Source organism: Hemiscyllium ocellatum, chromosome 6 (genome assembly GCF_020745735.1).
Source record: "Hemiscyllium ocellatum isolate sHemOce1 chromosome 6, sHemOce1.pat.X.cur, whole genome shotgun sequence".
Lineage (NCBI taxonomy): Eukaryota > Metazoa > Chordata > Chondrichthyes > Orectolobiformes > Hemiscylliidae > Hemiscyllium > Hemiscyllium ocellatum.
The window spans coordinates 87,685,519-87,709,314 of NC_083406.1; the positions used below are offsets into that span (position 1 = coordinate 87,685,519).

The 23,796-nt window shown below is 42.1% G+C and overlaps 1 protein-coding gene across 1 annotated transcript; it reads right to left on the reverse strand.

Annotated features, from left to right (window-relative positions):
* Window positions 1–356: 356 nt before the first annotated feature.
* On the reverse strand, window positions 357–23,640 carry urad (ureidoimidazoline (2-oxo-4-hydroxy-4-carboxy-5-) decarboxylase). The gene is made up of 3 exons (XM_060826972.1): window positions 23,514–23,640; window positions 15,071–15,415; window positions 357–709 (listed from the first exon to the last, which is right to left on the reverse strand). The coding sequence occupies exons 1-3, from the start codon at window positions 23,638–23,640 to the stop codon at window positions 357–359; spliced, it is 825 nt and encodes a 274-aa protein (XP_060682955.1).
* Between the last annotated feature and the right edge of the window lie 156 nt (window positions 23,641–23,796).

Sequence of the window (23,796 nt, forward strand, 5' to 3'; positions counted from 1 at the left end):
ACTTTGAACAGTTAGATCAAGGGCATAATTGGGGTTCGTTCAATAAATTCCGCCTATTATAAGTAATAAAACAAGCATTCCAATATTTGGGAAAAAGCTGGAAATAATACACAGAAATATGGTTCTCAGTAATGTATGAAGAAATGAAATCAAACAAAATGAATTAATTGTAGTTTTGCTGCACTTATTGCTTTCCCAATGTGATTTATTCAATTTGAGCTATTACATTCTACATTGTTTAAGATGATTCACAGATTTCCTTTGGAGTTGATAGTCCACTTCAGTGAATTCCTCACGTCTCCCCTTTGTTCTGATGAAGAGTCACCAGACTTGAAATGTTAATTCCTGCCATCTTATTAAAGCTTGGTAGAGTGGGCAGCTGGCCTGATGATATCTAAAAGACGGAGGTGGCAGATTTTTAGAACCTCTTTAATACCGATTTGAAGCTCCTGCTCTGGACTGTTGTGGATCCTGCTGCTGAGATGGTTCGTTATGCTTTCCCTATCATTCATCCTGGCACAGATCACAAATGGGAAGTGGAATTTGTTCTTGTAAGCAGCATTTAGCTCACTCAGCTGTGATCTCTGGCCAGCAGTGAGGGTGGTTAGCCCAGCTTGGTTCTGCTCAGCCTGCGATTCAAGGGAGAGTGTTCCTCTGAGAAGATCTCTCCCAGCTAGGTCTGGGTGGCATCGTAGAATTCCCTCCTTCCCTACATAAATACAAGAGCAAACAGCAATTTTATTCTGCAAGTTTTCGATACCACATGTTTCTCTGGAAATTAGTGTTCAAATTTATTCGGTTCTTCGTTACTAAGTGGTAATGGTACCAATTGAAGTAACAACAACACCATACATTGCTGCTTCTCTCACTGCTATTTCTGAAATTCTGCACATTGTTGTCAATCACCAAGGCAGAGCAAGAGACAAGATATTATTTCCGCCAATATCTGTAAATTAGTGAAATGTGAAAATGCAACCATTTATCCTTGATTACACGTTCCCAATACAATAGGCAACAAGAAGTTGCATTTATGTTGTGCCTTTAATGCTGTAAAATGCCTCAAGGCATTCACAGGGATGGCTCCAAATGCATTTTTATACCTAGCCACATAAGTGGTTCAGGTTGGCTCAGCACAAATGTATTCAAATAAACAGATTGTAAGGAAGTGGGTTTAAAGGACAACATCCAGATGCAAGATTGTGGAGGTTCAGGAAGATAATCCCAGAAGTTAGTATGTGGGTAGTGGAAGAAAACTGGGCAGGCAGGAGCAGTCAGAGATGGAGAAATGCAGAGATTACAAGTTGTAAGTAACATTATCGCAAAGTTGGGTAGGTTCAAAAAGAAAACAAGAGAGGAAAGGCACAACAAATATATATTATAGGCAACATTGAACTGTAATGTTATGGGAGGATGGTAAAGGGTTTTGGGATGGAAAGGATTAAGGCATTGGAAGCTCACATCAGAGTCAGGAAGGATGCCAACGTTAGGGACAGCAGTGAGAGGAATGGAGTTAGTAGCTTGAGAACAGGGAACCAATTGAGGATTCCCTAATATTTCACTGAAGAACATTTCTGTTCATTCAATACTGGATTCCCACAAGCAGCAGAACAATCAGAGGTTTTAGAGACCGTACTGTCAGCTGCTGAGGGGAGTCAGCTACAGAGTTATTGAAACATATTATACAGAAAATCAAATAACCTCAAATTTAAAATGGTACACACATTTTGAGGGTGAGTGCTGAAGAAAATCAGTAACTAACTAGACTAATTAGGATAACATAAAATATTCTCTGTAAAGTATAACGTTGAGCAGCCTTAATGTTTTTTTTCTATGTCCAGTCTGCAGGAGAACAAAGTTAAATTCTTTCAACAGGACTTGCATCAGTTATATTCACAATAAATGAGATCGTTACATACATTTTATTACCCAATTACTTGACCAGAGTTTGAAAAGAAAACAAAATACCACATAGTGGTACAGCTTTAAATAAATGTATGGCCCCAGAAACTTAATGGATCATTAACTTTGTTAGTGAAATCAAAATAAGATGCATTCCTTATGATTAGACATTGACTGAATAAAAAGTAATATTTCTGACTGAAGCAGGACCATAGAATGAAGTCACTCACAGAGGCTTCAGTTGCTCTTATTCTTTTTGCCTCCTGTGTCTGAGAAAAACACAAGATACTTCCAAAACATGCTGCAGATAAGTTAGGAAATACAATCTTGCCTGGTGATCTGGGGTCAAGTCCAACCTGCCCCAGTAGTGTGTAATAACACCTCTGAACAGGTTTGTTCGGAAATATCAGCAAATACAATCCTGCACTGCCATCTAGAGCTTAATTAGGGACACAGCCTCAAACCAAGTAAATAAGAGCTGTCTTCGTCTTTATATTGCTGTATCAGTTTGAACAGCAAACTAACAGAGGGTCCACCATGATAGCAGCACTCACAGTTGACAGTAGCTTGACTCAGCATCCCAATTGCCATTTAGAGCTCTGTAAATGCACTGACATTGAGTTGCTAAACTGTCAAATTTAAAGAGCTAGGGACTTGGTGAGGAATGTGAATTCTCACCTAACACAGCAATAATTTGCATCTATATTTAACATACAGCAAAAACATTTTCCAAAGCACTGGGTAGAACATTACAAAATGAAATATAACACTAAGCCATGTAAGAAATATTAGGATGAATGATTGAAAGGTTGGTCAAAGAGGCATATGGTCAGAAGAGTCATACAGGAGAAAGTTAAAAATTACACAATACCATGTTATAGTCCAACAGGTTTATTTGGAAGCACTAGCTTTTAGAGCACTACTCTTTCATTAGGTAGTTGTGGAGAATAAGATTGTAAGACACAGAAATTATAGTAAAAGTTTACAGTGCGATGTAACTGAAATTATATATTGAAAAAGACCTGGATTGTTTGTTAAGTCTCTCATCTTTTAGAATGACTATGTTGGTTTTAATTCTTTCATATGTAAATTGCAAAACTTCTTTTAAAAAAGGTACATTCTCAAGTGAACTTTAACAGTTGGTGTCATGGCAGCCCAGATAATGCACTGAAGGTGTGAGCTTCCCTATGAGGCTGTCTGTGCCACAACGGTCAGACTGATTCTAATCCAAAAAATGGATTTACAGAATCTTACATGGATTCATACAGTCTTTGAGCAAAGTAAAGTGTAATTCTGCCCACAAACTAATATGTATATATGTGCATGTGTGTGTGTGCATGTGGGTGTGTGTGTGGGGCGGGGGTTATGAGTGTCTGTGAGAGAGTGTGTGTATGTAAGTACCGTGTGTAGCGCTCTGAAAGCTAGTGCTTCCAAATAAACCTGTTGGACTATAACCAGGTATTGTGTGATTTTTTTTAACTTTGAAAAGCCCCAGTCCAGTGCTGGCATCACCAAACCATGACTTACAGGAGAAGATAGTGGAGAGGAACCGGGCCTATGTTCTTGGTAACTGAAGGCACAGCCACAGGAACAATTCTAACTAGGATTGCTCATAAACCAGAGGAATGCAGATACCTCAGTGGGTTAGATGGATAGAGGGGATTCTGGAGCCATAGAGGATCCAGTTCTCCATGGAGAGGTTTGAAAACAAAGTTGAAAACTTTAAAATCAATGTGGTGCTAAATTAGGAGCTAATAAAGGACAGTCAGTACAGGAGTAATAGTGAATGCCATTTGTTGCAAGCTAGGTCATGAGAAGCCGAGTTTTGTATGACCTGAAGTCTACAGAATCAGGGAAGTCTTAGAGAAGTCAAGTCTAAAAACAATAAAGACCTGGATGAAAGTTTCAGTAGTTGAAGAAGGGGTGTTGCTGGGCAATGTTACTGAGGTAGAAGTAAACAGTATGTGGTTAAAAGCTCACCTCAAATATGATACATAATTGTTAGTAGCAAGGGAGCAAAGTTTGTGGTTGATCATTGAAATACTTAATGGGAGGAATTACACTGAGTGATCCGATAGTGAATGTTGGACAAGCAAGGACTGGTGGAAAGAGCTGCAAATGCAATAAAGCAGGGACATCTCAGAAAACTGAAGTGTTTCCTGATGATGTTGCCAAAAGCAGCATGTGGATAAAAAAAATTAGCGAGCTAAGAAAATAAACCTGGGACAACAGATGAAATGGTGTCGGAATATGAAGAGACATCATTGATAGTAATTCTCTAGCTATGATGAGGTGATTAAGAATGGAACCAAGCGACTGCATTGGAAGACATTGGAGAGATGCTGAATAGGGTTAATATGATCAACTGTAGCTATGTCTGCAACAGGTCGCGAAGGGTGAGGCAGAGCTATCCTTCCTTCTTCACAGCCATATAGGATGTCATTTGAAACTCTGATACCAATTGTGAGAGCCTTAGACGGACTGAAGAGTTTGGGCAATTTTATAGACAATCCAGAAGGAATAGCAAGTTTCTTGAAGATTTTGTAAATGCAGTTTGAAGGCACACTGTTGTTATGGTGCATTTAGTATCAAGTTCCAAAATTGCAATTTGCATATGAAAACTCCAGCTGAGATATGTATGTGAGCCTGCTATAAAGCAAGCAATCACAAGAGTTTAACACCATGCCCAGCCCGACTAAAATAGCCTGGCGAAGGGTTCTGGCCCAAAATGTAGACTGTCCTGTTCCTGTTGTGCTCTTCAAGCTTCACATCTATTGACTCTGATTTTCAGGATCTGCAGTCCTTACTGTCTCCTGAAGTAGCCTGGATACATTTTTCACGGTATTTTGCAGCCGCATTACTGATCTCTAACAAGTTAACAATTTGCCAACTTAACTCATGCTTTTTCAAATAATTATATGATATTTTTAAAAAAATATAGGTGCAAATACAATCTGAACTTGATACCAGCTAATTCCTAAGAAACACAACGATGAAAAGGTACATTGCGCCATCTAGTGACTGACTACCATATTTCAGATGTTCAGGGTAATTGAAGGAGACACAAATAGCATGTTTAATAAAATTAACTTAACATATATAATATATCTATGTATATTTCTAATACAAAACTTCTGATCCCTTCTAATGATCACAACCTAAGACCTGATTAGCCTACTAAACGAGGGCAAAATTAAGCTTAGTTTTCTGCATTATTTTTAGAATACAATTTTTAAAAAATTCATTCAGGGTATGTGAGTGTCGCTGACTGGGTCAACATTTATTGCCAAACTCTAGATGCTCTTGAGACGGCGGTGATAAGCTGCCTTCTTGTACCACTGTAGTCTATTTAAGTAAAGCCACAGTAACATGAGGGAGGGAGTTGCAGGATTTTGACCTAGAGGCACTGGAAGAATGGCAATATATTTTCCACTCAGGATGGTAAGTGACTTGGAGGGGAACTTGCAGGTGATGGTGTTCCCATGTATCTGCTAACCCTTGATACTGTGAATGAACAGGTTTGTGGGTTTGGAGGAAGGTGCTGTCTAAGGAGCCTTGGTGAATTTCTGTAGTGCATCTTGTAGATGGTACACACTGATGTCATGGAGCATTGGTGTTGGAGTGAATGTTTGTACGCTTGGTGCCTATCAAGTGAACTTGGTGTGAAGCTTCCTGACTGTTGTTGGAACTGCATTCATCCAGGCAAGTGGGGGGTATTCCTTCCTCGTGTCTTGCAGATGACGGGCAGGCTTTGGGAGTTTGGAGGTAAGTTACTCACTGTAGTGAATGTGATGAGACCATTACAAACTGTTTGTTCCTCATGCAAATATAGCCTCTTTTCCATAAGATACTGACATTTATACTGATTTTGTATATTTCCAATGTTTTAGCAAATGCTTAAAATATGAAGTGAGAAATATCTGAACGAAAATGATTCCAATCAGTAACCAGAGTTTTGCCAGGGCTGATCCATTCCCACATTCATGCTTGGAGTCACTGCAGGCCTTAATTATGCCCCAGAGAACTCCAGGTTTCACTCCTGAGCCATAGACTGGTGCCATTTCCAGTTTGATGCAGAACCTTAGACCACTCTAATTCCTGCCCCTTATGTTCCCAGCTGTTCAACTAGCTTCAAAATGTTCCACCCCCTATCATCCAGTCCAGGTCAATTCAACAATTTCTTGGCTTTAGATGCTATATGAGGCAAGGTGTAATAAGGTTGACATTAACTGTGATAATGTAACACCACTATTGATAGATTGCTACATCTTGGTAGTAGCTTTCAGTCTGTTAGGTAATACAGCATAGAAACAGGCCATTTGACCCATCAAGTTCATGCTGGTGTTTATGCCCTACATGAGCATCCTCCCATCCTAACTCAACAAATCTGAACACAATATATCAGAACTTCCTTCTCTTCCTTTCTCCCTCATTGTTTACTTAGCTTTCCCTTGTATTCGTTTACACTACTGGCCTCAACTACGCCACATTTTTAACTACTCTCAGACTACGGTATTCTCTTGGTTTCACTAATGGATTTATTAATAATCATTTTCTAGTCACTTGACAGTATTGTACAGAACTTCTGTTATCAGTAAAATAGGAGATATGCTTTTTGAAGATTTTTCTTCTTGCAGTGGTCAGGTCAGATGCAAAAATACCAAATTTCAAAGGGAGTAATAATTTATATATTACATAATTAACAAGCGGCTCATTCATTGGCCAGTGGACTTTGATTGGTCAAGGGTTTGCATATGAAATTCACCAGGGAACAGTTATTCCAAAGTTTTTGCTTAATTCAAAAAGGTCTTGTTTGTCTAATTGTTGGAGATTTACTTTGAGAAACGCAACCAGTTGTCCCAAAGCTTTTGTTTATTTGGAAGGTATAATTCCTGGAAGTCTTCTTGCCTGCAGAAAACTGGGCCCTGTCTAGGGTATTGTATATGTAAATCCTAGAAAGTGTAATTAAGCCAGATTGCAAGTCCAGTTGACAATCTTAAATTGCTTGTTCATGTAATTCTTAGGTTGGACAGCTTTTTCAGCAGCTCCCTTATATTTATGGTCCTTGGTTCTAGTTTCTCCCACAACTGGAAACATCTTCTCACTGCCTACCCAAACACATCAGAGGAAGGGTCACTCAACCAGAAATGTTAACTCTCGATTTCTCTCCATTGATGCTGCCAGATCTGCCGAGATTTTTCAGCAATTTCTACTTCTGTCCCACATCAGAGAAAGCACACTCCGGCCAGTTCAATAATTCCGGTATGATCCCTCAATTCTCATATGATTATATATATTTTCCACACGGGCTCTCCATTCTCCTTATAGTATAGAGATCAGAACAATTCACAATGCGAATCAACAAAAGGTTCATCCAATTTTAACAAGGCTGATCGATTCGAGCCCTCCAGAAATGAATTCTGGTGTTTTGTTTGTTTTATTGTGAAAATACTGAACTACACGCAGTGATCTGTGGCTCTATATCAAGCCCCCAGATCCCTCTGTACCCGATCTAGACATTTATTTTCCAGGGGTATATAGCTACCTTATCCTGCTGCAAAATGACTCTTAAATTTAATTCCACTCTGAGACAAATGCAAAACATCTGGGATTTTGTTTTGCCTTCAAAGTTATTTTGTTTGTCCTATGTAATATCAGGAAGGGTGAAAATTAGCTGGATTCTTTGTCCAAGTAGACAGTCACACCTGGTAGAATTGGGTCATCTGATCTTGTTTATGTTACGAGCCAGGAGAGTGTGACTGTGAGTCAGGTCGGTAGGGGGACCCAGAGAGCTGGACTCGGCTTCTGCAATTGTTCAACAAGTGTGAAATTTTCCAACTATGGCTAAATTTAGACAAGAATAAACCGATAATCGTTTCAATTAACAGGATTTCAAAGATAGGGCTCTTAAGCGAATTCATTTGGTGAGGGTGCAGAATATGCATTAGTGTTTGAACAAGCTCCAGACACTTCACTGCCTCAAATAGAGACAAGGAGACAGTAGTTATTTGGGACTGGACAGCAGGAATAGGCTCAATATATGAAAGAGGGAAGCATGACTCATCATTGCCCTGCAACCAATTCCAACAGAGCAAGCCTGTTCCAAAACAGCCAAGAGCAGATAAGGGAGTCAAGAATTCCAACAGGGTATTATTTTATTTCCTATTCCTGCTATTGTGTCAGAAACTTAATTTACATGTATTACCATGATAAACTACAGTAGCTAGTTTCTCTGCAAGTATTCTTCATACACATCTAGCATGATGAGATGCAGTAAAAGACTCATTTCGATGTGTGCTTTCTGCAACAGTTATACTGTATATTGGCAAATACCAGCCCCTTACACTGTATAATTTCTTCTCACAGAAACAGGTTCATGGCCAAGGGCAATGACGTGCCTTATCAGGACAGTGAGCCCTGGAACTTTTCTGCAGGCAGAATAACGAAGCTGCAGAGTTTGGTGAGAAGTGATTTGTCAGTTGCAGTGTTTGTGGATTCATTTCATGATTTTTTTTGTCACATTATTTATCATCGCAATAACCACAAAAATTCAGAGTTTATGAGCTGGAGGCTGACCTACAATTCCTATGTAATATCAGGAAGGGTGAAAATTGCTGGATTCTTTGTCCAAGTAGACAGTCACACCTACTAGAATTGGGTCAGCTGATCTTGTTTGTGTTCAGAGACAGTAAGTCAGGTCGGCAGGGAGACCCAGAGAGCTGGACTCCTGGCTTCTGCAATTGTTCAGCAGGTGTGACATTTTCCAACCTTTTTCTACGAGAGCGAGAGCTGTCAGGTGGATGAGCTAACTGACCATGACATTGTGACAAAGGAAGCCATTAAAAAGGGGCTAGTTTGAAGGAATGTAGTGGTAATAACAGACAGTACAATGAAAGGGATTGACACTGTTCTCTGCTTCAAAAGGCTGTGTGATCTGCCCAGTGCTAGTGTTTGGGGCAGCTGCTCAGGATTGAAGAGGAATTTTCAGTGCAAGGAGGAGTTCCAGGCATGACGGTCCATGTTGGTACCAACAACATTGATAAGCCAAAGGAGGAGGAGGCTCTATGGAATCACCACAAGAAGCCAGGCACCAGATTAAGAAGCAGAAACTCAAAGGTCATGTTATTTGAACCATGTGCAATTTGACATTGGGGTAAATTAGTTTAGAGAGATAAACAAGTGGGAGAAGTAGGTTTTGATTTGTGGGGCATGGGCTCCAGAGCTGGGAAAAATATTTTTATTCATTCATGGGATGTGGGCGTCACTGGCTGGCCTGCGTTTAGTGCCCATCCCTAGTTGCCCTTGAGCAGGTGGTGGTGAGCTGCTTCTTTAACTGCTGCAGGCCACATGATGTATGATATAGTGTCCTGAGGAAGGGAATTACAGGATTTTGACGCACTGACTGTGAAGGTATGGCAATATATTTCCAGGTCAGGATGGTGGTGGGTTGAAGGGGAACTTGTTCCTATGTTCCTGCTGCCCTTTTCCTTCTACCTGAAATTAGCCAAGGGTTTGAAAGGTGCTGTTTAAGGATCTTTGGTGAATTTCTGCAGAGTATCTTGTAGACAGTACACACTGCTGCTACTGAGCTTCGATGGCAGAGAGAGTGGATGCTTGTAGATGTGATGCAAATCAATGGGCTGCTTTGTTCCGGATGGTGTCAAGCTTCTGGAGTGTTGTTGGAGCTGCCCTCATCCAGGCAAGTGAGGACTATTCCATCACACGCATGACTTGTGCCTTGTAGATGGTGGACAGGCTTTGATGAGTCAGGTGAGTTTGGAGCCTCTCACCTGCTCTTATAGCCACTGAGTTTATGTGGCAAGTCCACTTGAGTTTCTGATCAATGATAATCCCCAGGCTATTGATAATGGGGGATTCAGGGATGGTAATACAATTGAATGTCATATTATTATGGAGAGCAAGAGTGATTGTCCCCAGCAAAGACTGCCACCAGATACCGGCTGAACTCCACCAGGGTCATCCAGGGGTTTCCAAAATGATGCTGATGTGAGGTTACATCTAATAGCTAGGATTGGATGCAGACACAGCTGCATTGGTGGGGCAGAGCCCAGAGTGCGAACAGGGAAAAAAAACCCACCAGAAGCTCCTCAACATTTGTAAACCCTGAACACATCAACCATGCAGGTCCTTTCATGAGCTGAATGCTTAGTTGTTGTGGATGCTCACTCAAAATGGCTGTACGTGCATAGAGTTCATTCATCAAACATGGGGATGACGATAGAAAAATTGCATGCATCTTCAGCAATACACGGAAATGTTGATCACAGATAATGGGCCATCACCATCGGGGACTTTGAGTATTTACAGTCATAGAGTCATCGTGATGTACAGCATGGAAACAGACCCTTCGGTCCAACCTGTCCATGCTGACCAGATATCCCAACCCAATCTAGTCCCACCTGCCAGCACCTGGCCCATATCCCTCCAAATCCTTCCTATTCATATACCCATCCAAATGCCTCTTAAATGTTGCAATTGTACTATCCTCCACCACTTCCTTTGGCAGCTCATTCCATACACGTACCACCCTCTGCGTGAAAAGGTTGCCCCTTATGTTTCTTTTATATCTTTCCCTTCTCACCCTAAACCTATGCCCTTTAGTTCTGGACTCCCTGACCCTAGGGAAAAGACTTTGCCTATTTACCCTATCCAAGGCCCTCATGATTTTGTAAACCTCTATAAGGTCACCCCTCAGCCTCCAACGCTCCAGGAAAAACAGCCCCAGCCTGCTCAGCCTCTCCCTGTAGCTCAAATCCTCCAACCCTGGCAGCATCCTTGTAAATCTTTTCTGAACCCTTTCAAGTTTCACAATGTCTTTCCGATAGGAAGGAGACCAGAATTGCACGCAATATTCCAACAGTGGTCTAACCAATGTCCTGTACAACCGAAACATGACCTCCCAATTCCTGTACTCAGTACTCTGACCAATAAAGGAAAGCATACCAAATGACTTCTTCACTATCCTATCTACCTGCGACTCCACTTTCAAGGAGTTATGAACCTGCACTCCAAGGTCTCTTTGTTCAGCAACACTCCCTTGGACCTTACCATTAAGTGTATAAGTCCTGCTAAGAGTTGCTTTTCCAAAATGCAGCACCTCACATTTATCTAAATTAAACTCCATCTGCCACTTCTCAGCTCATTGGCCCATCTGGTCAAGTTCCTGTTGTAATCTGAGGTTATCCTCATTGCTGTCCACTACACCTCCAATTTTGGTGTCATCTGTAAACTTACTAAATATATCTCATATGCTTGCATCCAAATCATTTGTGTAAATGACAAAAAGCAGAGGACGCAGCACCGATCCTTGTGGCACTCCACTGGTCACAGGCCTCCGGTCTGAAAAACAATCCTCCACCACCACCTTCTGTCTTGTACCTTTGAGTCAGTTCTGTATCCAAATGGCTAGTTTTCCCTGTATTCCGTAAGATCTAACCTTGCTAACCAGTCTCCCATTGGGAACGTTGTTGAAAACCTTACTGAAGTCCATATAGATCACATCTACCACTTTGCCCTCACCAAGCCTCTTTGTTACTTCCTCAAAAAACTCAATCAAGTTTGTGAGACATGATTTCCAATGCACAAAGCCATGTTGACTATCCCTAATCAGTCTTTGTCTTTCCAAATACATGTACAAAAGTTGAATGGGATTCACCATATAAGGACAATTCCATACCATCCATCATCTCATGGTCTGGTAGAAAGAATAGTCCAAATTTTGAAGGAAGACTTAAAGAAACAGCCTGCAGCTTCAGTATATACTGAACTCTCCTGGTTCTTGCTTGATTATAGGACCAACCCTCATCCAACTAAACAGCTAGCTCCAGCAGAGATACTAATGGAGAGAGGATTCCACACCAGGTTAATTCTGATCTTCCAGACCTGGGAGGGAGGATGAAAAGGGATCAGGAATGCTAAACAGGAGAGACAATTTACTTAGGGGGTTGTGGTATTGATTAGGAGCCATGGGAATGGCCTTGCATAGGTAAGATGCATGGTTGAAATGAGGTCAGTTCTAATGGCATATAAAGTTTGCATAGATGCAACATTCCTGTACAAGTATGTGGTCCATATGAAAGCTACAAACAGTGCAGGAGCAAATCATGCCTGGTTCCTCGACTGCCTTTCTGACTGTTCCGGAACTCATGGGTTCTCCCTCTCCATCAAGCAGTGACGGTACCTCAGAATCTGAGATAGACACGGCGCGTGCCACTGCCTCAATGCCTTTGCCACCTGAAGAGGAGAATGAATTTCTTCTGAGATACTCCAGGCACAAGGGGTGAGCTACTGTGCGTTAAACGCTGCCAGCATCAAAGGCAGAGCTGGAGGAAACTCACCCCGTGCTAAAATGCCTCAGGAGGAACTACAAATAAAGCCTGACCTATGTCCTCATACTCGGAGGTAGAGGGACGTGGTGATTGAAACAAGGCCAGCCAGGTGGACAAATATGATTTCACTGAATGGGGCTGTTAATCTGATCAGGGAACTCCAGCTGACAGATAAGAACAGGGGTGTCAGAGGTTCTGTTCACTCTGACAGCTGGCTCTGAGGGAGCTGGGTGAGTGTCAATGACTCCTGTAAATATAAGGTGACTTGGTGACTGGATACTTGCCTCTGTGGAGTTATCTCAGGGTTTATCCTGAGCAGCTCCTGCAGAAATGTCCTGGAACTGATGACTGACTTCCAGCAAAAACTACCATCTTCTTATGTGCCAGATATGACCCCAACAATTAGAGAGTTTGCCCCAGATACCCATTGATTCCAGTTTAGCTAGTGCTCCTTGATGCCACACTTGATCAAATGCAGCCTTGATGTCAAGGGCTGTCACTCTCACCTCACCTCTGGAATTCAGCTCTTTTATCCATGTTTTTAAACCAAGGCTGTAATGAGGTCAGATAAAATGAGATATGTCCCCATGTTATGGACTATACCTGAATCGAGCTGTAGGTGGTGTTCTTGCCAGCTGCATAACTAGGACAAATACAGAGGATTTAAAATTTAATAGTAGAGGCAAGTGATAAATTTTGGGAGGATGTGGTAAATCAAAGAACAGAGTCAAAGCCAAAGAAAGATGGTATTAATACAGGAAATTTTAAACAGACTGTCACAATAAGGGCTGGATAGTATACTAGTTAATCAACAAATAAGACTAGAATTTACAAAACAGTAAAAAAAAACTATATCAGAATGCATTAGCAGTTTAAAACAAAAGATGAACTGAGAGTGAAATAATAAAAAATAGTATGTTCTGGTAGTTACAGAAACTGCAGCAAGAAGGTTTCAATTGGGACCTGAATCTTAAAGGATGGTCCATGGAATATTTTCAGGATAGTTTCGTATAACAGCATGTTCTGAAACTGACTATATGGTAGGCTATATCAGACTTGGTATTGTGTGTGAGATCAATTTCAATAATGATCTGACAGTGAAAGTACCCCAAGGCAGCAGTGACAAAATATATTGAACTTTACATTTGGTTTCAGGGAGAGGGGAGCGGATTTAAATTGTTTTGAAAATTTTAAATAAAGACAATTACAAGGGGAGGAAAGCTGAAATGGCCAACATGAATTGGCAAAGTAAATTTAAACAATAGGTCAGATCCCCCAGCAGGGATATTTCAGAACACAGAAAATGTACATTCCAAGGAGCAAGAAAAATTCTAAAGGATGACCCACCATTTGTAGTTAACTAGTCAGAAGATTGGGCACAATATTAAAAAAATTACTAAAAATTAATAATGAGGGAAAATTAAATTATGAGAGAAAGCAAGCCAACAAAAAAAGATTGGAAGGATTTCTATAAATACTTGAAAAAAGTGTTAACAAAGCAGTTTTTGGTCCTATTGTCTTTAGAGAATTAATAATCGAAAATAAGGGAAAGTAATTATCATTTATCACAACAAGAACTGAAAACAAAAATAGCGCAGTTATGCTTCAATTATGCAAAGTACTTGTGAGACCACATCTAAGGACTATGCACATTATTGATAAGCTTATTTAAAAAGGAATGTAAATGCATTGTAATCAGCACAAATAAGGCTTATCAATAGTTGGAATGAGTGGGTTGTCTTACCAGGAAAAGTTGGACAAGCTAGGCTTGCATTTGCTGTAGTTTAGAATAGTTAGCGGTAATTTACATATACAGTTCTGAGGAGTCTTGACCAGGGAGATGTAGAGAGTATAAATCATAAGAAATGGGAACTCGAGTAGGCCTTTCAGCCCCACAAGCCTGCTCTGCCATTCAATAGGATCATGGCTGCTCTGGCATTCCTCACATTGGAGGAGTTTGCTGCTCTTTCCCCATAATCATTCATTCCTGTATGGATCAAGAATCCAACGCAGCTTTAAATACGCATGAGGTCTGTGCCCAACAGCTTTATATGGCCAGGAGTTCCAAATATTCTCAATGCTCTGAAAGAAAAAAAATCCTCCTTATCTCAGTCTTACATTCGTGCTCCTTTATTCTGTGACTATGCCAGCTGCTCCTAGATTCTCCCACAAGGGGAAGCATCCTCTGATATCTCCACGTGGCAGAAAGTACAGGATGCTCTTTCAGACATGATGGCAACTTCACACAGTTGCAGTTTGTGCTCAGGACCTAGCTACACGGAACCCTGCAGCACCCCAGAAAAGCCCTTGCTAGAATATAACAGCCAAGGCTGTTACCACCAACCATCAGGAAGGAAGTTCTTTGGAGAGAAGCCATGAAAACATGAAGTCGCTCCCCATTATAGGCACCAGCAACCACACAATTCCCCAACAGCCAAACAGCCTGGGTGAACAAATGGAAGCAACCGAGGCACATATTTCACAGCAGCTGAATTTTGGTTGCACACCCTGGTCAAAACATCATTGGTGAAAGCTCTGGAACCTGTTTGTTTAGTGTTTGGACAGGAGTACATTGAACCGTCCTTGCAATGGTCAGACTTAGTCGTTAACAGACGGTCTTGAATATTATTTACTGTGATCTGACACTCTCACCCCGCCCTAAATCATTTGTCTAGGCCGCTGGATTCCTAGTCTGTTCCAGAGGAAAACGATAGACTCTATTCAGACTGGAGTCAAACTGAAGACCTTGCAACAGTCCAACTGTGTATTCAATGTCGCCTAAAGTTGAAGATTGCACTCGATGAGTGCTTCTATTTTCTTACCTGACCGAGGCAAGGAATCTATAAAATCTGCAAAGTTTTGCTCTAAAGCGCTCACACTTGGAAAGGGGCGCTTTGTCCAAACTGCAGCTGCAATGAGGGGACATTTCTCAATCACATTCCCAAACACATCGATAAACTGTTCATAGCTCATGGAGTTAACAGCTTGCATTTCAATGACTGCTCCCCCGCTGTTCCAGAGAGAGAAATGGAAAAATGCGAGAGGCGAGTGTTTACCCTGACTGATACTGAACCCGAGGTCACTGCCCCTATCTCTGGAGAAACAAAAAAACAGCGGAGTCCCTGAGGCTGCAGACTCCATAGTTGCTGTTCGTTCTCGGTTTTGAGCTAGGAATGGTAAATGCAGGAAATTTAGATTTTGAGAATGGGTGACCTGCTGGAGCGTTTGGGTGTTGGGGAATTGTGTGGTTGGGGGATTTTGCTGCAGCTGTTTCAAAGGGCAATCCGTGGGAGCAATTTTCAGCACTATGCACCCAGGCTCCGGAAATTCCCAGTAGGTGATTTCCTAATCTCTTGTCACAAGGTCAGTGCAAGATTCGTGGAAATTGTGGTAAATCACCATGAGAAAAACTAACACCAGTGAATTCATGTAGCACCTCCAACCCAGTAACATGTCCCAAGATCGTTCAAACTGTTCTCAAACAAAACTTGACATGATATCAATATAAGATATAATTGGACCAGATTTCAGTTTCCAGATTATCGGGGACCACCCATACAACCTCAGATGTTCCACTACATTGATCTCACTCTGACCAAGTGCAAATCTCTCCAACTCTGAGCAAACAAAGATGATTAAGGACAGTTCTGGAGTACTTACCTCAGTAGTTACCCAGAAGACAGAAAGTCTTAGTCTAATTTTGGTTAACTCCAGAATGGATACTGGTTATTAGCTACACTGACACACCCCAACCCCGTCTCAACATTTCCAAACACTACCCTGCTTAATCAAACATGACTACCTCTTACAAACAAACACCCACCACTTGACAACCCCCAGGACCTGACCAAACTACCCTTGACCTACTTATCCAGTCACAGGACTCCTCACCTCCTTACTAAAGAAAGGCAAAAATACTGTGGCTGCTGGAAATCTGAACTAAAAACAAGGTGCTGGAGAAACTCGGAAGGTCTGGCAGCACCTGTGGAGAGACAAACAAAATGATTCCAATCCAATAACTCTCCTTCAGAATGTCTACCTTCCTTACCCACCTGTTCCCATATTCGCCTACCACCGTACCCCCCCCCCACTAATTTGACCTAACTACCTATTTGATCAATTCATCTGTTTATCCACTCACCCATTCACTGACATTTACGCTGGCCTTTAAACTTATCTTGCAGCGGCGAGGGTGACCAGGGTCGGGGACGTGCTGGGTGCTGGGGGTCTGGGCTGGACGTTGCTGCAAGACATAGTGAGCAGGGCAGCGGTAGACGTCCGGTACGTGGCCACCGCCATCCGACACCTTAAAACGGCGGTGCTCGGACCTGACGGTAGAGCACCAGTTGGAGGATGCTAGGTGTGAGGTGGGATCCCGTCCGCGCTCACCCCGGACGGAATTTCACATTGGCCCCAAGGTCCCGTACTTCCCGCGGGAGCCTGTGCCCCACAACCTAAGCTGCCATCGAAATTTCAATTTTGTTTCTTTTCAGGGGGTGAAAAGGTGGGCCCTGTATAGATTGCTGCTGCACACCATCCACCTCTTCTCCCTCATCCACCGTCCGGACACGCCGTGGCGTGCCCATTTGCCACCAGGCGGTGGGGATCCCCAGTAGAGGACCCTCTACGCGGGAGTCCTCCCCCTTTCTCTTGGGGATCTGGGGTGGAGGGTGCCGCATGCAGCAGTCCCCTGCAACCGCAGATTGCGGTGGTTCACGGACTCCCAGCCCAACTGCTTGTTCTGTGGCGCTGTGGAGTCCGTGGACCATGTGTATATTGAGTGTGGGCGTTTGCACTCCCTCTTTGATTTTCTGAAAAACCTCATCCTCTGTTTTTGGTTGCACTTCAGTCCCATGCTTCTGATCTTCGGGCACCCGGTGTGGAGGAGGGAGGGCAGGTCTGAAGACCTCCTCGTGGGTCTGCTCCTGGGCCTGGCCATAAACAGATCCAGGCAGCGGGCCGTGGAGGGGGTCATTAGGGCCAACTGCCTGCCCCTTTTCCGTGGTTACGTTAGGGCCCGGGTGTCCTTGGAGAAGGAGCATGCGGTGTCCACCAACACCCTGGAGTTGTTCAGGGAGAGGTGGGCGCCGCAGGGAGTGGAGTGCATCATTTCCCCCTCCAACTCTATTTTGATTTAGTCCCTGCCCTCCCCTTCACTGTTTTGATCACATCGCATTGTCCTTTGATGTGAAGGGCACTGCTTGTCACAGGCCACTTGGGTGTTTCCTTTCTTCCTGGTGGTGGAAATTAAATAAAGATTCGTGCACTTTATGTCTCTCACTGTGTCTCACACCTGCACGCACACATAAAAGAAAAAAAAACTTATCTTGCAGCAAATGGCATAAAAAAGGATTTGTCTTCTGCACTGATCTCTGAAATTTTCTGTGGTAGTAATGGAAACATGAATTATGAACTTCCAGTAAGACAGAGGAAGACAGACTATTGAAATTTGGACAAAACATCTTTTTATAAGTGTTTCATGCATTGGAAAAAAATTGAGGTTTTTCATTCTCTACCTCTTCAGAGAAGAAAGTACATGCCCCAGATTCATAGAGGCGAAAGTGAGGACTACAGATATTTCAGATCAGAGTCAAGATTAGAGTGATGCTGAAAAAAGCACAGCAGGTCAGGCAGCATCTGAGGAGCAGGAAAATTGACTTTTCAGGCAAAAGCCCTTCATCATTCCTGATGAATATGAATAGCTGTGTGAAACTGATTCCACTCTAGGCTTGGCGGTGCCAAACTGCTGTGAGGTGGCACAATGCAAAACTAGACACATTCCTTTGGTAGATAGTGAAATCAGAGGACAGCTGTCTTCAGGCTTCTTGATGGCTAACTCAGACTGGTATGTAATTAACCCATAGTTAATCCATAGTCTAGAAAGGAAAGGGAGAGAACTAAAAGGATTAATAATGTTACAAAAATCAAGAAGTTATCAATTAACTGTAAGTGTTAATAAGAACTAAAATTCACTTCAGTAAAAGTACAGTATGTACTTCTCTATATTCCTTCCTTGCATATTTAACTCTGTATCCCTGTATCATACACACAGGTGCTTCCTTAGAATGATCTCTGACAACCTTACTAGATTTAGCTGGTTACCAGAAACATTAGTCAGTTCCTTCTTCATGTTCTCACTTTCCTCCTCATATTTCCTCATATGTTCAGACTAACCTTTTATGAGTCACCATGGTTCCACCACATCCTAATGATGTAGTTCCTGACTGTCCTGTTTTTATATTGCCAGCTTTGAACCTGTTGTCTGTAACAGATCATTCAATCAATTCTGCTTTGTTTAGAAAATCCTGCTTTTCATTTCTGTAAGGCTACTCCTTCCCCTAACTTTGGCTATGCCGTTAGCTTTCTATCACAATATCAACCAACAGTTAAGAGGATTGTAATGGGTTTCCAGTAGGGAAAATCTAAATATTAATGACGCATTTTCAATCCATATTTTGCATATTGGGAAGGAGAGGCATGTTAGTGCAATTTTTGTTTCATTATCGTGGCAGTGGGACCAAAATCACTTGGTGACTTACTGTCAGTTGATGATCCATTCTGGTTTACAGGCAGATATCACTATCTTTAAGTTCGCCTCTAAGCCACACATCATCTTAACTTGGAAATACATTTCAATTCCTTCAATGTCACAGTCAAAATATGGAATTTACTTCTAAGCAGCTCGGGATTTGCTGCACTGGATGGACTGCAGCCTTTTAAGGAGATGGTTTAGGATCACTTTGTCAAGGATGGACATCAATACTGGCCTTAACCAACTAAAAACCCAAGGAACTAAAATATTTGAATCAACACGACGTTTTTGATAGATATTGACTAGAAGCTGGGAATCTTTAAGACATATTTCTTCTGTTTTAAGCAGTTTGTTGCTACTTAGACTATTTTAAGGTACTGACAATGGCTGTATGAAGCTCCAATTCTTAAAGTGCTTCAGGCAAAGTACCCCTTTCTTTGTGGAGTCCAGTTGCACTCTGGTGAAAGGACAAGGAGCTTGAGAAGATGTAACATGAGGAGTGGACAAAGACAACTTACCACTGCAGAAAGTACATATGAAAGGTGTAGTGTTTACAGGGATACATTCATCAGTGCTTTCATAGGTTGAGGACAACATACTTGTAGGTTACTGAGGAGAACGTTATTGAAGAGAGTTCACTGATACAGGGAGATTAACACTGAGTTATTTCAATGTCTGTAGTAAGATTGGCAACTAAAAACCAGCCTTGAGTAGCAGTGTCCAATGTAGTGAAGTACAATGGAATTTGAACTTAACCCCTGCAGCAGTTTGAAAGGAGCTGGGTGTAATCAGTAATATTGGTTAGTCTGCAGCTCACTGATACCAATTTAGATCGGCTGTTTTCATAATTTCTGCATGAACAATGTAATGGATGCAGATCATGTACCTAAAAAGGAAAACAGAGACAAACATTTATACATTATGTTAAGGGATTGCTGGGCCTCTTGCTGAGGTATTTGTACCATTGATAGTCACAGGTGAGGTGCCAGAAGACTGGAGATTGGCTAATGTGATGCCACTGTTTAAGAAGGGTGGTAAGGACAAGCCAGGGAACTATAGACCAGTAAGGCTGACATCGGTGGTGGGCAAGTTGTTGGAGGGAATTCTGAGGGACAGGATGTACATGTATTTGGAAAGGCAAGGACTGATTAGGGATAGTCAACATGGCTTTGTGCATGGGAAATCATGTCTCACAAACTTGATTGAGTTTTTTGAAGAAGTAACAAAGAGGATTGATGAGGGCAAAGCGGTAGATGTGATGTATATGGACTTCAGTAAGGCATTCGGCAAGGTTTCCCATAGGAGACTGGTTAGCGAGGTTAGATCTCACAGAATACAGAGAGAACTAGCCATTTGGATGCAAAACTGGCTCAAAATTAGAAGACAGAGGTTGGTGGTGGAAGGTTCTTTTTCAGACTGGAGGCCTGTGACCAATGGAGTGCCATAAGGATCGGTGTTGGGTCCACTACTTTTTGTCATTAACATAAATGATTTGGATGTGAGCATAAGAGGAATAGTTAGTAAGTTTGCAGATGACACTAAAATTGGAGGGGTAGTGGACAGTGAAGAACGTTACCTCAGATTACAATAGGCTCTTGTTCAGATGGGTCAGTGGGCTGAGGAATGGGAGATGGAATTTAATTTAGATAAATGCGAGGTGCTGTATTTTGGGAAAACAAATCTTAGCAGGACTTATACACTTAATGGTAAGGTCCTAAGGAGTGTTGCTGAACAAAGAGACCTTGGAATGCAGGTTCATAGCTCCTTGAAAGTGGAGTCGCAGGTGGATAGGATAGTGAAGAAGGCATTTGGTATGCTTTCTTTTATTGAGTACACGAGTTGGGAAATCATGTTGCAGCTGTACAGGACATTGGTTAGCCACCGTCGGAATATTGCGTGCAATTCTGGTCTCCTAACTATCGGAAAGATGTTGTGAAACTTGAAAGGGTTCAGAAAAGATGTACTAGGATGTTGTCAGGGTTGGAGGATTTGAGCTATAGGGAGAGGCTGAACAGGCTGGGGCTGTTTCCCTGGAGCTTTGGAGGTTGAGGGGTGACCTTATAGATGTTTACAAAATTATGAGGGGCATTGATGGGGTGGGGGAGTCCAGAACTAAAGGACATAGGTTTAGGGTGAGAGGGGAAAGATATAAAAGAGATCCAAGGGGCAACTTTTTCACAGAGAGGGTGTTCGTGTATGGAAGGAGCTGCCAGAGGACGTGGTGGAGGCTAGTATAATTGCAACATTTAAAAGACATTTAGATATGTATATGAATAGGAGGGGTTTGGAAGGATATGGGCCGGGTGCTGGCAGGTGAGACTAAATTGGGATGAATATTTGGTCGGCATGGATGGGTAGGATGGAAAGGTCTGTTTCCATGCTGTACATCTCTATGACTCTATGAGAAAGCAGTAGGTGCTTAGTGATGGTAATCCAGAACCAAGTTGCCATTGTGCACATATGTTTAGAGGGTAAGGTACAAAGTAAAAAATGAACAAAGAGGTATAAATGTTCTTCTAAGTTTGGCTTCCAACATGACTTCTCTAATGCTTCCTGCCCTTTTTGTACCAGTGACATTGAAAGTGAAGTTGAAATCTCTAAAGTTTGCAATGTAATTTGGTCTTTCTCTTGAAATCTCCATTTGCACACCAATGTCTGCAAGAACTGGGTTTGTATGTATCCTGCTAAAGATCTTTGAAAATGTATGACACCATTTAGAATAACATGTGTACTGAGAGAAAGGAATGGTAAGTGTGGTCTAGAGGAACATAAATTTGGAGATATAATGGTAGAGAACATGCAATGTATTTGTACATGTGTGTATGTATAAAGACTAATGGAGTGTCTATTTGAACTGTATCTTATGATTTTTTTGTCCAAGTTTGAGTTGCATCTCGTTTTTTGAAGGGTTTTTCGCCATGAGGCCTAGCAAGATTTCTCACTATAACTTAGAAATCTTGCTTTATAAATTACCATGACATCAGGATGGTTATTCGCCATGTGTCATACCAGGTCAACTCACCACTCAACAGATATCCATGGAAAGACTGCATCCCTTGCACCTATGCCATCTTCAAATGTACTCTATGCACCGCGACCAGTGTTGCCAATCTAGCATTGCCTCTCACCGGCAATGCAATGGCACAGCAGCCAGAAAGGCACCTTGTCCAGGGTACATAGTCAGCATGGCTGAAACTCACTCACGCAAATAATCCCATTCTCTCACTCTATTTACTGCTAAACCACCACCCACATAGTTTACTAGTCCTTAACTACATCCTGTCTAAACGTTCTCTCTAAGTCACCACCACTCTGTCCCCCATGCCCACTATAGACATCAAGACTGCCATTGTTCAGCTGGGGAAAACCACACACGGGCAAACAATTAAACATTTCCAAACAGGAGCTTTTTTATTACAGCGATGTAAAGGGCACACAAATAAAATAATTAGAGTTTGCTGTTCACTCCCTAATGCAGACTAAATGCTGGTATCAAGACTGATAATTATTCTACATTCTATGATAGTCTGCTGCACCCAGTCCTTATCTACATAGGAGCATAGGAATATAGGCCATTCAGCCCTTTAAGCCCGTTCAGCGATTCAGTGAGACCATGGATAGTCTGTGGCCTAACTCCACATCTCTGCCTTAGGCCCACATCCCTGAATACCTTTGCTAAATAAAAACAAATTATCTCAGGTCTGAAACCAACAAATGATCTAATATGAACTGTTGTTTGTGGAAGAGTGTTCCAAATCTCTACCGCCCTTTGTGTATACAAGTGGTTCCTATATTTCTCCTGAAAGATCTAGCTGTACGTTTTAGACTACGTCCCCAGCTCTAAAATTTCCAAGCAGTTAATAGTTAATGTCTTTCCTTATTAATATCTTGAAGACTTCAATCAGGTCACCTCTTAATCTTCTAAATTCTGGAGAAAACATGCCTAATTTATAGAATTTCTCCTTGTAATGTAATCCCTGAAGTCCAGGTGTCATTCTTATATATCTACATTAGATTCTTTCCAAGGCCAATATATCCTTTATCAGATGTGGTGCCCAGACCTGCTCAGTGGTCTCAGTGGGGTCTATTCAGGCTTTTGTGTAGCTGCAGCTTGAGTGGGTGTCAGTCATGTCCTGTCTGATCTGTAGCACCCAACACAGCTGAACTCTGTCATACACAAGCAGAACATTTTCTTCTGCAATGTCCTCATCCTCCTCCTCCTCAGAAGGTTCCTGCCATTGCTCCTGGCTCCTCAGCATTCAATGCCTCGCCTCATAATTGCTGACACATTGTCACGACTTTGATGAGTGAAGTTGGAGGTGTTTGGTGGCAGAAGAAATGGACTGTAGTATTGAATGTACGCTTGCTTAGAATTAATGTAATCGTCGAGTACTAATAGCATAAGACTAAAGGTTTTTAAAAATGAAGCCATCTTTATAAATTGATTTTTTTTTAAGGAGGGAGGTATGACAATGCTATAGCTTTAAGAGTTGTATTTTGGGACTCAGCAAGATGGCGGTGATTCAGTAGAACTGCTGTGGAAGGCTCTGCTGACCAGCCAAGGCAGATTGGTGTCTTTTACCATCCCTGGCCAACTTACATGGAGGAATTGTTAATTTAAAAACTTGAAGAACACATATTCATTGACAATTTGGAGTGGGAAGGATGCCAAAAGGGAAAAGGAGTGAGCAAACAGCATCAGAGAGGACACTCCCCTGCAGCATGGGGCATACCATCAGCCTTTCCCAAACCCCTGGGGGACCTGACAGACTCGCAGGAGTTGACGGCGGCGATGGCAAAGCTGCGATCGAGGATATCTGTGCCCAGGTCCAACCCATTGCGTCCATGCTGCAAAAGCATGAATGGGAGCTCCAGGGTCTCGCGTCGTAGATGGAGGAGGCGGAGAGTTGAACCAAGGCCTCAGAAGTGGCGATCAAGTCCTCGTCTAGATGGATCCAGGCCCTGGAACAGCAAGTGCAGGCCTTGCGAGATCAGGGCTCCCGGAGGGTGAAGAAG